This window comes from Pongo pygmaeus, chromosome 7 (genome assembly GCF_028885625.2).
Source record: "Pongo pygmaeus isolate AG05252 chromosome 7, NHGRI_mPonPyg2-v2.0_pri, whole genome shotgun sequence".
Taxonomy (NCBI): Eukaryota; Metazoa; Chordata; class Mammalia; order Primates; family Hominidae; genus Pongo; species Pongo pygmaeus.
Genome location: NC_072380.2, coordinates 120,446,887 through 120,462,727, shown reverse-complemented (window position 1 = coordinate 120,462,727; position 15,841 = coordinate 120,446,887). Strand labels below are relative to the sequence as shown.

General features: G+C 37.2%; 1 protein-coding gene across 4 annotated transcripts in view; it reads left to right on the top strand.

Annotated features, from left to right (window-relative positions):
* Positions 1-15,841, top strand: part of RSPO2 (R-spondin 2) — a 203,075-nt gene that overhangs the window by 127,660 nt on the left and 59,574 nt on the right. For 2 of the 4 annotated variants that reach the window (XM_063669023.1, XM_054499449.2), the window contains exons 4-5: positions 3,345-3,488; positions 5,908-6,093. In XM_063669023.1, coding sequence (XP_063525093.1) covers positions 3,345-3,488; positions 5,908-6,093 — 330 coding nt within the window. Of the gene's footprint in view, positions 1-3,344; positions 3,489-5,904; positions 6,094-15,841 lie in introns of all 4 variants that reach the window. The other 2 variants (XM_063669022.1, XM_054499448.2) reach the window with 1 other exon arrangement.

Below are 15,841 nucleotides of genomic sequence, written 5' to 3'. Positions count from 1 at the left end.
CAGGCTGCTGAACGCATGGGCCACCTGCACTGGTTTTATGTAGTGGCAAAGAGCAAATGAGGCCAGGAAGGCCAGCACAGCTTCAGGTGCTAGGACTTGGCACTGATCAAAGCTTTTAAAACAATGCTTTATTACACAGACAATATTTTATTTAGTTTTTTCACCGTACAATTTGAGTGAAGGAAAAGCAACACTATTGAACATGTGAAATCAAAGGATATGGAGATGGCTAAATGAAGGTTTATGTTGAAGGTTATAGCAGGTTCAACATTATTAAATCAGGGGTATAATTCATGCACTCACATCTGAAAAAGTTTTAGATGGGATAGTTGCCTTTATTCTTGCCTGTTAAAATCAAAAGAGCTTAATTTTACGTTAGTGGAGTGGCACTTTTTTGAGTAAACTTAAGTAGGTCACAAATACATATTGTAATAACCTTTTCTATGATACTCTAATTACATAAATGTAATTATAAAGGATATGATTCAGAAAAATAACATATTTCAAAATTCTACTATCCCCTCCCCAAATTAACTTCCTTAAGCTACTTCATACCCATGAACACACGCACGCATACGTAGTTTTATTGTGTCATACTATATATATCTTGCAACTTGCCTTTTTTTTTTTTTTTGAGACAGGGTCTCACTTTATTGCCTACGCTAGAGTGCAGTGGCACAAACACAGCTCACTGCAGCCTTGACTTTCTGGGCTCAAGTGATCCTCCTGCTTCAGCCCCCAGGTAGCTGGGACCAACAGGCACATACCACCATGCCCAGCTAATTTCTTAGAGTTGGGGTTTTACCATGTTGCCTAGGCTGAACTTGAACTCCTGAGCTCAAGTGATCCATGCGCCTTGGCCTCCCAAAGTGTTGGAATTACAGATGTGAGCCACCATGCCCAGCCAACTTGTCTTTTTTTTTTTTTTTTTTAACTTAACAATGGGTTTTCCAGGTCATTACTTATACTTCACCTTGTACTTTTAAATGATTATAGTTTTCTACAATTTGAACATATGATATTTATATTCTACTTGAATTTGAGAACAAATAATTAAGCTTTCATCCAACATGATTTATACCTGAAGAAGTCCTCAGGGACTTTACAGAGCATGATAGGCATTTCAGCAATTCCATATTCTATGAACTGGTATTAGGAGCATGGAATGAAATGAGGAAAGGGAGCTACAAGTAACAATAAAGATCAGCAAAGGGCCTGGTAAAATTAATTCCAAATGCTTATTGCTATAACTTTTTGGCCAAAAAGCTTATTGGTGTGGCTTTATTTTAAAGAGAAGTCAGACCTCATAGATGATAGCTGATTTATGAAGTGTAAAGTCCTCTTTTTCTCTTTAAGTAGAAGTGCTTTTTTTTTTTCTCTTCACCCTTTAGTTCTGTTTCATCCTTTGGAATGCTCATTACTATTTCTTGGAAAATAACTCTATGGCAGGAAGGGCTGCTTGTTTTTTTAAAAAATATAGCAAGAAAACTAACAATTTGTGGACATAATGGTCATGTAGTTTGACCATGATTAAGAGGTTATTGACCAGCTATGGACCATGGCTTTATTAAAATATAGGTTACAGCATGTAAGACTACAAATGAACCTTTTATGGGGTGATAAACTGTTCTTCTGTGCTCACCATTTCCCTCCCCACCAAAGGAGCAGTAGTGTAGATTTGTATGTGGACTTTGACCCACACATATTTGGTGTTCTGTTTATAAATTTGCTGACATTTTAGAAGTTGCATTAGCTGCTTCATAGTGGTCATTTAATACAAAGAAGCCTGTTTAGACTCAAAATTGAAAGGCAAAGAGTTAGCATTTTTAATAGGTCTAGACACAGTCATTTCTTATGTGATCTATTTTAATGAAATTTATTTTTAGCCTTCAAATTTAGCCTTTAAATCACTGAAATCTTCAGTGATTTAACATTTTGGCTACATTTTTTTTTACCCCTTTATCTCTTTGCGTATAGGAACTATATGTCTTAAAGCTTTTCTGAATCCTTAAAGCATGAAGTGTAGTTCTGGAGGCTTGTAAAATGAATACATGTGATGTCACAGAGTTTTCATAGCACTTTACATGCTGTCAATTGCATCGGTTAAAACTGTTACAAGTAATAATGTACTACAATTTGTTGAAAACTTGACCTTGGGATTTACCGGTCCTGCAAACTTCTTTACTTTCCTTGAAGAGTAGTTAAGAGTGTATTTATTTTCACCTGTGCATGCCAAGGATTTCTGGCCCAGATGTTACTGGGCTACCAGGGAATGTGATCTAGAATACAAGCTTATAAATTATCGCTTCTTTTTATACCTTTTTGTAATGTATGTGGTTTAGTGGAAAAATACATGTTTCTAATTCACTGTGGCTTCTATCTGCAGACTACCTATTATGAGCCTGTCAATTTACATATATTATTACAAAACCTTACAATAGTTTTGTAAGGTCAACGATGCCCCTGTTTAATGCAGGAGGAAATAGAGGCTCAGAGAGGCATATAGTTGTCTAAAGTTACAGAGCTGGTAAGGGCAGAGCTTGGTATTCACACCCAGATGTAACACCTGAAAGCACATCTGTTTCACAAACTCCTAGCGGACTTCAGTGAGCAAGTTATAGAGAGAAAGAGAATGGATTTAAAAGGCAGATAGTTTTGGTAGCTTTCAGAACCAATTCAGCTGTTACTCTGTTAGTTCCAGGTTTCTTATTTGCAAAATGGAGTTTCTACTGCCCAGCTGTAGGATTATGGTGAAGATTCAGTGGAAATATATGTAAAGCCTTTGACACATTGTAGGTTTCCAACAAAATGACCTAAACTTCCACCCCTGCGCCCTACCCAGGTCACCTTCTGATGAATGTAGGTGCTAGCATTGACCAGTGCCCTGTAAAATAGACCATGCATTTTAAAACATTTTAAAAATTAAAATTCTTAACTCATTTACTATACACAAACACTTATTACAGTGTTCCCATTGTAGGCCTTTTGAGGGCAGGACAGATTTCAATGCTGGCAGCAAGTAATTTGTAGAGGGAGTGTTTTCTTTTTCTTTTGAATTTTTTGTTTTAATCCCATCTGGAGAGTACCAACATTTCCGAAAGCTCTCATGGCGCCTGGGACCCTGGGCTGGCATTCTTTCTTGGATTCTTGATGTAGTAAGCTGTTGAAAGAGACAGGGATGATTTAGAATGAGATGGCGCTAGGAAACAAATGAGTTAAACAATATTTCTCTGATGATGAGAATTTCAAATGGGCTAACTTGTGAGTTTATAAAAATTTTATTTGTAAAACAAGTAAATTTCTTTGACTGAAATTTTCTTTTTTCTCTTTAAAATTGTTTTTAGGATGCAGAATAGAAAACTGTGATTCTTGCTTTAGCAAAGACTTTTGTACCAAGTGCAAAGTAGGCTTTTATTTGCATAGAGGCCGTTGCTTTGATGAATGTCCAGATGGTTTTGCACCATTAGAAGAAACCATGGAATGTGTGGGTGAGTAGTTTTTAATGTAACTCTCAATCTGCAACTTTTATTTTAACACTTGTTTCTTAAAAATATGCATGCTGGATATATTTAAACTAAGAAACAAATTGGTTCTCTTGTTCAGTAGAACTGAAAATTAAGTTCTTTGCTGATTTTAAGTATCATGGAAATTGGGTAGTCTTATATCTTGCTGTAAAATTTGCTAGTTGTGCATTTGCTAGGTTAATCTACTTAAGTGCTAACAAGGTTTTTTTTAAATCATCTGTGTAATACATTAATTTCTTAATAAATTATCAGTAACTGTTAGAGAAAAACATTTTGTTCAGAAGAGAAGTTTTAAGCACTACCACATCAGCTAGCTACTCTATTGTTTCTGCTATGTGTGGATATTACAGAACTGCTTGCTTAGCTGTTTAAAAAAAAAACCTTGAAATTCTTTGTGCCATATTTTGTTGATTATATGTTACAAAGGCATTAAAACAATTACTAAATTTATATATCTGGAATGCATAATTTGATATATATACTATTTGTGAAAATAGTGACACATTTTATAAATTTTATATCTTCTGAGTGTTGGTAAAATACCTTGGCATTCTTATACCACTGTTTGAAAGGTAAAGATCTGTCAGTGGCTACATTATGATGAATCTCTTAATCTAATCATGGATGTATTGACATGCCCCCTCCCCAGAATTTCATTTGATGTTATATATCTGATATGATATACAACACAGCTATGTATTAGACTTTACTTCCCTTAAAATGGAGACTTAGGAGAAAATTTGACATTTTTCTATGAAAATATTGCTGAAGTAGTCTGTAATTGTGTATTTGAGAGCTTGCAGAGAAGACATTTAAACAAGTGGTTTTTGAAGAAATATGTGCATTTATGTTTCTACTTATGTGTGAGTTAATACATTTATATAGGCACCCCTATTAAAATAAGAAAGTCACTAGAAGAACATATTCAGAATGTTGAATTTGCTTTTGAGAGGCAGGACACACACATTACACATGTTTAGTGGAAACGCTGAAATCCTTAACTATAAACATATTATAAATAGAGTCTTATGCATTCCCTGAATAAAAAATCTTAAATGTCTTTGAAAAGTCTAAGAAGCAGCTGTGATACCCACTGATGTCTAGAAGACAGAAATATTAATTGTATGCAGACTCTGGACCTGAGCCCTCATCCACTAGCATGAAGAGGAGTTTTAACGGTGAAGTTGATGAGGAGGTTTAGCTTTGTATACCCTTATCCTTTTACTTCCTTGTCTCCCTCCTCTGGGAGTTGGGGGGTAGCCTATTCTCCACTGTGTGGACTTAACATAGGAGATGCTAAAGTTTTTACATATGTAGTAAAAACATACATTTTCAAATGACTGATCACATTTGTTTACTTTTCAAACTGTAGTAATGTACAACACCAATGTGGGGAATAAGAACTGTGGTCTCCAGAAACCTGTTGAAAGAACAGAAAAAATCAGAAAATGCAAAGCAAGCTCCCCATTTTTTCACCAAGTGCTTCCCAACTAAAACACATTTGTGGGTTTGGTGGAGGCACATTCAGAACTAGCCTGTAAAATTTTGTGTTCTGTCATGACAGGAAATAGTGTCTTCTACCTTAGGTTTTAGCTGTTGATTCTTTTAAAGATTACACATTTTAGTGTCATTAGAACTATTCATAATAGCAAAGACACGAGATCAACCTAAATGTTCATCACTGATAGACTGGATAAAGAAAATGTGGTACATATATACCATCGAATACTATGCAGCCATAAAAAAGAACGAGATCAAGTCCTCTGCAGGGACATGGATGGAATTGGAAGCCATTATGCTCAGCAAACTAGTGCAGGAACAGAAAACCAAACGCCGCACGTTCTCACTTATAAGTGGGAGCTGAATGATGGGAACACATGGGCACATGGTGGGAAACAACACACACTAGGTCCTGTCAGGATGGGGGCGATGCAGGGAGGGAGAGCATCAGGAAGAATAGATAATGGATGCTGGGCTTGATACCTGGGTGATGGGTTGATCTGTGCAGCAAACCACCATGGCACATGTTTACCTATGTAACAAACCTGCACATCCTGCACGTGTACTCCTGAACTTAAAAGTCGAAGGAAAAAACAGAACTGACCAATAGCATCCTTCAAAAACTGAACTAAGACAAATGGAAAGTAACAGCTTATGAATTACTTAAGGGGCATTTTTTTTGATAGAATTATCTTATGGTTCAAAAAATTAAAGTTCCCAAAAGGTGAGTATAGGTCTTCAAGGCTGTACCACTTAATTTTTGGTATCCGAAAGTGGGGTTAGTGAAGGAACACTGCTATGTAAGTTTGATGACAGTGAAGCAAATGGATACTAACTTATGTGCTTGTGTTTTTTTTCTTTTTCTAAAAATCTTTACTAGAAGGATGTGAAGTTGGTCATTGGAGCGAATGGGGAACTTGTAGCAGAAATAATCGCACATGTGGATTTAAATGGGGTCTGGAAACCAGAACACGGCAAATTGTTAAAAAGCCAGCGAAAGACACAATACCGTGTCCAACCATTGCTGAATCCAGGAGATGCAAGATGACCGTGAGGCATTGTCCAGGAGGTAGGTTTGGATATAATCACTACTGTGTGCTTGCTGAATTCTCCCACTTCCTAACCACCCTCCCTTCCAAAAATAAGTATTTGTCTTTGAAGGAAACCCGATAATATTGGTGAGGGGATAAAGTTTTGTTGTACTTATTTAAAAACAAATGCTTCAGTTGGGAAAAATATGAAGTGCATATTTTATTACTTTCATAATACTTTAAACACAACTTAGCAGAGTACCTTAGTAATGAGCTTTCTAAAATGAGATTTCTAAATGTGTTTTGGTGGTTTTTTCTGCAAATGTACCATAAAAGCGGGTTCTTACGAAATCAGGCCTTTGCAGATGTTGCTCTGAGGGAAGCAGCCAACTTTCAGTTGAGAAGAGTTTAGATTAGAAAGGTTTATGGAGTCTGTAAAATCATCTGCATCATTACTAGTTGAAGATGACAACTTAAAATAAACTTGCCCAAACACTGGGAGGAATAAACATTGTCTTAATGTTACCACAATTAGCCGTTTCTCTTTGTTTTGATAATAATTTGTAGAAAACAGCTACTGGTATGTATGTGTTTATTCAAATCTTTGTAGTAATTGTGCTGATTTGCAGTAATTATTCTGTAATAACAGGATTAGGCCCATTTAGAAATTGGAAGAGCACATAGCTGAGGTGGCTGGCCGATGCAGAATCAGTAAGTTGAAATGTAGGTCTGAGCCCTATCACTGTGCTGTCCCTAAAGCAGTAATCACTAGGTTACATTTATTTTATCACTAGCGGATGCTGCATTGTCATTCGCTCAAAGTAGAAGAGTGAAAAAGAAAGTTGTGTTTGGAAAACTGCTCTGTAAAAGAATCATAACTTTTGTTTGCCTTCTTTCTTTCTGTGGGTGCATAGCTTTTCAGCTTTATGACCATAGCCCAGAAAGAGAATATATAACTGCTTAAAACAGGTTTATATCCGTGTTATGCTGCCTCATAGAGAATGTCTATGATCCATGGAGAAAGACAAAACTTTCAAGACTTGAAGACTCCAGTCGGCCTTTGAGAACTATTAGATCCAGATTCAGAAGCTACTATTAGGAAAGCAGCTTTTCCTCTTGAATTAGTTTTGCTTTTCCTTACTGGATCTTTGAAACAAAGTTTTTGTAGGTCTGCTTTTCACTAACAAGGATGGTTTTGTTCACTTAAACTAGGTATTTTTCAGTCAAAATATAAGAAAATGTTTTCTTACAAAACTAATAAGCCACTTCTTGGATAGCTGAGAGCATTTAACCTGCAACCTTCTCCCTAAAAACAAACCTGATGTATTCAGGTATTGGAAATAAAGACTTTCTTTGTTGTATATTGTTTATATAACTAGCCCCTCCCCCATTCCTCTTCCAGCAGTGTGGTCCCCCAATTGTGGTTTACATTAATAGCAAAAATTAAACTGAAAATGCTCCTATAACAAACATGCTCATGTGTAACAAGAGGCAACACATTTCCCTCCCCTCCAAAACTCTTTATTTTGACCTAGCCACAGTCTGGCTTGAGAATTTTCTAGATAACAGCTAGATGGTTAACCATAATATTTATGCATTTGTATTTTTATGTTATCAACAACAACATACTGTCTTAGTTGAATACAACTTGATACTGTCAGCAATTTAAGTTACGCCAAAACAAATGCTTATGTATCATCTGCTAATATTCTCTTTTTGACAAACGAGTAACAGACTGATTTAATTCTTACTGAAGTTCTACCAAGTTTTACTTATTAGGAAAGACTAGCTATAGCTCTAATTCTTATGTTTACATTTTCAGTTTAATAAAATCAATTTTATATAACCTTTAAATAGGTTTTCAAAGTTATATCTTTTTTACTATTTTATTGAAAGGAAACTAAATATAATTGTTGAGAGAAATGGCAAATTATTCTGTAATAAGGTAACTTATATTTACAAATGTAGGAAATGAAAACTACAAAATTAGCTTTGTAATTTGAGCACCAATTGATAAAAATTGGCGTAACTTCCAGGGGAGTATCCTACCTTGCCTCAGGTGAGAGAGAGAAAAGTTCCTTTCTTCAATAGGTCATGGCGACTAGTGGAAGAATGGAGAAGAAAGCCACTTTATCCCTTTTTACATCTTGATTTGATTTCAGTGATCTGCTTTGACAAACCATGCAAAAATGTAAGTCGTAATCAGGTTGGGAATACAGGCATTTTTAAGATCTTTGCAACATATGTATGGATTTTTCTCCTGTTGAAGCCAATCTTAACCTGATTGCACACAAACGCAGCCTTAAACTCCTTCACACTAAAGCAGCAGCACATTAAAATCAGCTGCTTCTGATTACTGAAAGGCATAAGTTAGAGGTCAGTGTAATGCTATAGTCATCACTATGCATATAAGATATTACATTGAAAACTATTAAATATGAAAACATAAATGGCTTTAAGAGTTTTTTTTTTAAAAACAGTGTAATGCTTAGCCTAGTTTTTCCTTAACTGTTATATGCTTATTTGCTTTCTTTTTTAAAAAAAATCAAATATCTGGAAATACCTTTAGTAGATCAATTTACACTTGAAATAGTCTTCATTCCCAAACTTTTCCTTTAGATCAGTTGTCTTGTTTTTTCATTTTTGATAGCATAACCTGTAAGGTTTCTTGGGCTTTTCCAACAATCATTCTTCAGGGTCCTGGCCTGGAGTTATCTGAGTCCCTACATCGTGTCAACTTGTTAATTCAGTGAGCCCTGACAAGTCACTTAACCTCTCTTGGCCTCCATTTCCTCACGTGTAAAATTGAGGATTTAGGGGGGATAGGTGATCTCTGAGGTCCTATTCTGTTCTAAAATCTGATGATTCTAGGATTAATTGCCAAAAGATGCAGGCAGGTTCTGTGGCTGTCATATGAAGGTGAGGAAGAGACTTCGAAGGCCAGGAGCGTAGTTTCACAATGAAGGATCTGAACACTTTCCCAGTGGCTGCCCCCTGCATTTGCTAAGCCTTCCACATCCAGCAGCTTTCAGCTTCCTATTTCAGGGAGGACTCTGCTTGGTCCTTCAAAGACTAACCAAGATTCTTTTTAAATCTGTACATGACCTGTGACTTAGCTACCAATATAGCAGACTGATTTATGGAGAATGACAGAAAAGAAAGGGGTGCATAAAAGACCATGGGAAAAGGAGAGGCCAGGCGCAACGGCTCACATCTGTAATCCCAGCATTTTGGGAGGCCAAGGCAGGAAGATCAAGAGGTCAAGAGATTGAGACCATCCTGGCCAACATGGTGAAACTCCGCCTCTACTAAAAATACAAAAATTAGCTGGGCATGGTGGTGGGTACTTGTAGTCCCAGCTACTCAGGAGGCTGAGGCAGGAGAGTGGCTTGAACCCAGGAGGTGGAAGTTGCATTGAGCCAAGATCGCGCCACTGCACTCCAGCCTGGTGACAGAGCAAGACTCCATCACAAAAAAAAAAAAAAAAAAAGATGGACAATGAGAGGAAAAAATATTGAACACTGAGTATAGGAAACAAGTGAAAAAAAGAGTGAATGACTTGAAGATGAAAGCTGTACCCATTGCAGATATAACTGTCTCCACTCCCTTTGCCCTCTCCCTGAGTATACTATTTAATAAAATCATGTTGGGACCAATTTATGAATATATAACCTCAAGCTTTAAGTGGAAAGAATTTCAAGTCTGGGCCATGTTGTACACTAGGGAATATCTTAATACAAAAGTATAAACATGCTTTTTGTCATATATTTAAATGACACATGGAAGAACAAATTTGTGGTTGCTAAAGTATTATGTTGGAGGATGCTCATGTACAGGACAAAATGTCATCTGTAGGTGGCTGTGGTTTCTGTTCTTTCACAGGAGGATTGACCAACATCATGATCTCAATCTGAAATATTCTGTCCTATCTGTATGGGACTCCCTGCTTTCTTTGTCAAGCCCCATCACAACTCATTTTGTTAATTTATTTCATCAGATATTTGTTGAGCACTGCTATGTGCCAATCATAGGTCTAGGCATGGGATTGCTCAAAGAGTCCTTAGAGAGCTTTTTCTAGCAGGAATAGCTGCAATAAACAAGTGGGTGATGGTATATAATCTCATATGGAGACAAGGGCTGTGGAGACAAGTAGGACAGGGAGCTAGTGAATGGGACAGGGTATACTATGTTATGTAAAGTGATCAGGAAAATCGAGGAAGTTACATTTGATCAGAGATCTAAATGAAGCATATACTTGGAAGCTTTAAGGGAAATTTTTTTTGGAGCATCCTTGATTCTCCTGCCATGTTTTAGGGAAGAGGAAAGAACTGAGCTCCCTGGAGGCTCTGACTGGTCCAAAGTGATACCTAACAAGTTACTAGTGGTAGAACCGAGAGTAGGACCATCATACTGCTGCTTAGAAAACTTGTTTTCCTGTGCCTTTTCCTTGGTCTTTATGATAAAGACCAAAGATAAAGCCATGGTTGTCCAACATTAAACTTCCCAACTTTTAACCATTTCTCCCTCTATGCAGAAATATCATTTTACTTTTGCTCTACAAATGCTTTTAAACAACCCTGCGATCGCCATCCCTTCCAATTTGCAATCACTGGTGAAACATATCCCAATGGTGATTGCATAAGGGCCAAAGTGTTGAGCCACTGGCTTTGTTTTGATTCAGCTTTCCCTGTGAAGGCCCTACTCTCCTTTAGAGTCATTGGTCCTTGGTTGGTAGTGGGGGGGAAATGTGGCTTCAAGAATGTAGTTGCCATCCCTAATCTTTCAAAGCCAGCCCTCTAGAGGAGATTGCCTTGTGTGGAGCCACATCCAACATTCATCTCTGACCATTGCTCCTTGGCCTACATAGAAGCCCTGGGTAACCTGATCCCCATCTCCACATCAGAAGGCTCTGTGCCCGGCATGTTTTTTTCTTTCTGACACATTTCAACTATCGGACTCTTAAAGTAATTAAGGTGATGCTTTGTCATATGCTGGGATAGCTTTCTGCCTCTTTTGCTCACAGCTGCCTCAACTGACGATAGTGCAGTTTTTAGTAACCACACAGCAGTTCTTTAAACTCCAGTCATATTTTCTTAGTACTGTGCTAAATTTAAGTATGAAATCTGCTACCGTATACTATTTTAATTTTAGGATATTCTTTCTTTCTTCAAAAGTGGTTCTTGGTAGGAAACAAAAGAAAGTATTAGCCACTTAGAACCTTGATCTCTGCAAAAATCTACTTTTAAAAAGGTAGTAGTAGTAAGACTTCTCCAAACCTATGTTTTTTCGTGTGTGTATAAACTGACAGCAAAATGTGGACTACGTATTAGGTAATATAACTAAAGATGGTTGTAGATTGTGACAGATTAACCCCAGAGCAGGAAATAAGCATATTTTTCAATGGGACAGGGTCAAGAAAATATGCAATGGACATATGTTCTTTATTTCTCTACATTTTGTTTACATTTGAGTCACAATTTATGTGGTCTGCTTTATGCATGTCACTCTAAAGGGTAGTTTGGAAGAGAGGAGATGAGAGAGAACCTCCTTTCTTTTAGAGTTTGTCAAGAATGTCGATATTAAAATTTTTATGTGAAGAAGGGAGCATCTAAAAGGAAATTCTTATTGCCTTTCTGTTTGCTATGCTAAAAGTGTTATAATGTCTCTCTGAGAAATTAATGATTTGTGTTAGTCATTTTAAATTAAGCAAGTTATACTATTTTCCAGGTACTCTGGCTACATGGAAGCTAATCATAATGTGTGTGTGCGTGCGTGTGTGTGTGTTTTAAGTGATTATAAACTGGGAGGGTAACCCATAAGTAGCCACTTTGAAAATGTTAATGTATAATTATTAAGTTGGTGTTAAACGAAGATCCACTTGCCTCCAAACATTCCTTTCAGTAGCTAAAATGTCTGAAATTCCTGCTTCAGGGGTCTTAACAGAATCTTAAGAGGAATCCCCTTTCTCTCCCCAGCCCACCCTCACTTTTTAATTTATTTTTACTTGTTTCCTGAAAGTAGGCAGAGGATAACCACTGGCACCTGGTGATGGTGGTGGTAGTTTGTCTTTTCAAGGAATGATTTCTTTCAGATTGACTAATTTTCACATATTGGAGAGTAAGAGTCTGAGGAAATGAGCGGGGCAGAAAAGGGGTCTCCAAATTAGATGCAGTCTTGGGCATAGACATGGACATAGACATAAATATAAGGGGGTGCAAAACACTCAGAACGTGGAGGATGAGGCGGTGGACATGAGACAACTTCTTTTCTCAATTTCATTTTGAGACAATCCGAGTGCCAGCCTTGCTTGCCTTATGGGGCAGGGAGTGAGTGAACTAGTGGAGGAAGACACACCTTTGTGCTGTTCTCTGCAGTTTCCCATCTGGAATCTCTGCCAGCCCTGTTTCAATGTAGTCTGGGGCAGCACGTACTAGTCTCTTTTATGGGTACTTGTAAAAATAATTTCTCAACTACATATGCCACTGAAGACCCAAAGTTCTATGCAGTAAGCTACTCTTATGGTAATATAAAATATGTAAAACAATTTTATAACACTCCAAAATAAAAACAACTTTAATAGGACACACATGGTGTCAGTGGTAGATACTTTTCCCCCTCCATACAGGAGACTCGTTTTTCCCTTTTATAAGATAGGAATGTCTTAACTACAAATGTCCTAATCATTTCTTAGAACAACTTATTCTCAGCTGGGCCTGGTGGCTCACACCTGTAATCCCAGCACTACGGGAGCACAAGGTGGGAAGATCCTGAGGTCAAAAGTTTGAGACCAGCCTGGCCAACATGTGGTGAAACTCTGTACTAAAAATACAAAAATTATCTGGGTGTGGTGGTACATGCCTGTAATCCCAGCTACTTGGGAGGCTGAGGCAGAAGAATCTCTCGAACCCAGGAGGTGGAGGTTGCACTGAGCTGAAATTGTGCCACTGCACTCAGCCTAGGGGACACAGCAAGACTCTTTCTCCAAAAAAAAAAAAAAAAAAAAAAAAAATTTATTCTCCCCATCGTTTCATCAGATACTTCTCTGGGATCTTTAAATGGTGTTGATAAAAAGAGCAGTCGGTTTGCTCATTTAGATTTCCTGTAATACTTCTCTAGCTACTAGATTAACCTAGAGCTGTATGTGTAGATATCCTATACTATCAGAAGACAAACGTTTTAGTGAAAAGAACAACAGAATTTTACTAAAATCTCAGCATGATTCATGTCATCATACAGAAGTAGTTAAGATGATAAAATTACTTTGTGTAAGAGAGGTGTCAAACTTTTTTTACCATTAATTACCTAAATTACCATTAATTAACCTAAAAATGTAAAGGCAGTAGTTTTTGCTTTACAACTGACCTGTTGATATGATACTCAGACCTAATGTTGCTTTGTCTTAATATTATCGTCTTGTGTTTGAGGACTTTAGAAACTAGGAGCAAAATAGTTGAGCTTGTCAAGAGATGTTTAATAACTGATGCTGTGTCCATATATCCTGCCCATTACTCAAAGGATTTAGTAAGAACTTAATGTACAACAAATAAGATAACATGGTAAAAAAAAAAAAAAAAACCCCAAAATGTAAACTATTAAAACTAGGAATAATTTAAATTAGAATAAGAGCTCAGGCCCGAATAAAAGAAAAAATAGGCTATTTGGATCTATGTTGGTTGAAGTAATTGAGCCAAAAATTTGACTTTAGGTTTGCTACCAGGCAAGGGGAAAAAGTAGACATGGTTCTAGGTTGATTTAAAATAAGTGATTAATTTTAAAATATCAATTTAGTAGCAGCTTTTAGAGGGCAAAATCACATATATATGTATCTACATTTATACACAATAAATATTTACACATGTATGGTACATGTACACACATGCACATATATACCAGTACTTATTCCAATTTCAGACACGTTAAAGTGTGCATGTGTGTTCGGGGAGGTAGTAGGACTTATGGAATTGAGGAAATTCTCACAGAAAAAAGCTCAGTAGGGAGGCAAACGCTAAACACATTTCTGCAGTATTAGACTTCTCAAGTAGGGAATCACATGGTGGACGATGTCGTCACACCACCCACGTCACATACATGCTTCCAAAAGGTAGAAAACAGCTTGGCGTTTATCCTTGGATAAAAGCTGAAGGTGTGATTATGAACTTGACTCAATAGTGGCATGAGTAATACTGATTCAGGACTTTAAAATGTATAAATTTAAAGGGTACAAGTGCAGGTTTGTTGGTGTATTGCATAATGGTGAAGGTTAGGCTTTTAGTGTAACCATCGCCCAAATAATGTACATTGCATTCATTAAGTAATTTCCTATTCCTTAGCCTCCTCTCAACTTCCCAAATTCTGAGTCTCCAGTTTCTATTATTCCATACTCTAAGTCCATGTCTACCTCTTATTTCGCTCCCACTTACAAGTGAGAACATAAGAGTTTTCTGTTTCTGAGATATTTCACTTAGGATAATGGCCTCCAGTTCCATGGAATCAAAATGTTTTGACTTATCAGTTGTTTTTTGCTGTAATCACCCAGTAGGCTATTTTAGTGAATATTGAATGCCTTTGGAACTTCATGGTATCTAGTGAATGCAGGAAATGTGTAGATCTACGTTTATAGCAGTACAATTCGAAATTGTAAAAATGTGGAACCAACCTAGATACCCATCAAAGAGTGGATAAAGAAAATGTGGATATACACCATGGAATACCACTCAGCCATAAAAAAGGAATGAAATAATGGCATTTGCAGCAACCTGGGTGAAGTTAGAGACCATTATTCCAAGTGAGGTCACTCAGAAACAAAAAAACAGATATTGTGTGTTCTCACTTATAAGTAGGAGCTAAGCTATGGGGACACAAAGGAATAAGAATGAAATAATGAACTTTGGGGACTTAGGGGGAAGGGGGTGAGGGATAAAAGACTACATATTGAGTACAGTGTACACTTCTTGGGTGACAGGTGCACCAAAATCTCAGAAATCACCACTAAATAATTTATTCCATGTAACCAAAAACCACCTGTTCCCCAAAAACTATTGGGGAAAAAAAACCTCCCCAGGTGTTTCTAATATGCAATAAAATTTGAACCAAAAAAAAAAAGGTGCAGACCTATTATATTGCAGGGGGCAGTTACTCTTCAAACTTGTCAATAAACGTGTATTTTCTAAATAGATATTCTTTTTTTTTTTTTTTTTTTTGAGATGGAGTCTCGCTCTGTTGCCCAGGCTGGAGCGCAGTGGTGTGATATCGGCTCACTGCAAGCACTGCCTCCCAGGTACCTGCCATTCTCCTGCCTCAACCTCCTGAGTAGCTGGGACTACAGGCACCCACCACCATGCCTAGCTAATTTTTTTGTATTTTCAGTAGAGGCAGGGTTTCGCTGTGTTAGCCAGGATGGTCTTGATCTCCTGACTCATGATCCACCTGCCTCGGCCTTAAGATATTCTTAAATAAGGTCAGGAGTTGCATATTTAGGTGCAGAATTATTTCTGGTGATTATCTCAAGGCCTGCACTCATATTTTTAGATAACCTTTTGCAATTTTTTGTTGTTTCCTCTCCAAGGCTGGCCTTTGATCATCTTAATCTGTGTCAAAGCTACTTGTTATGAGAGAACCAAGTAGATTTCGAGTAAATGTTTACCGAATTGCATTGACTTTTAAAAAATATGTTACAGGATGCCTTCCAATTTCTCTTTCAACCTACTTCCCCAAGATAATCCAGTGTTGGAGCTGGGATTTAAGCAATCTGTGATTTTTCTATTGCTGTGTCTTTAGGTCCATTGA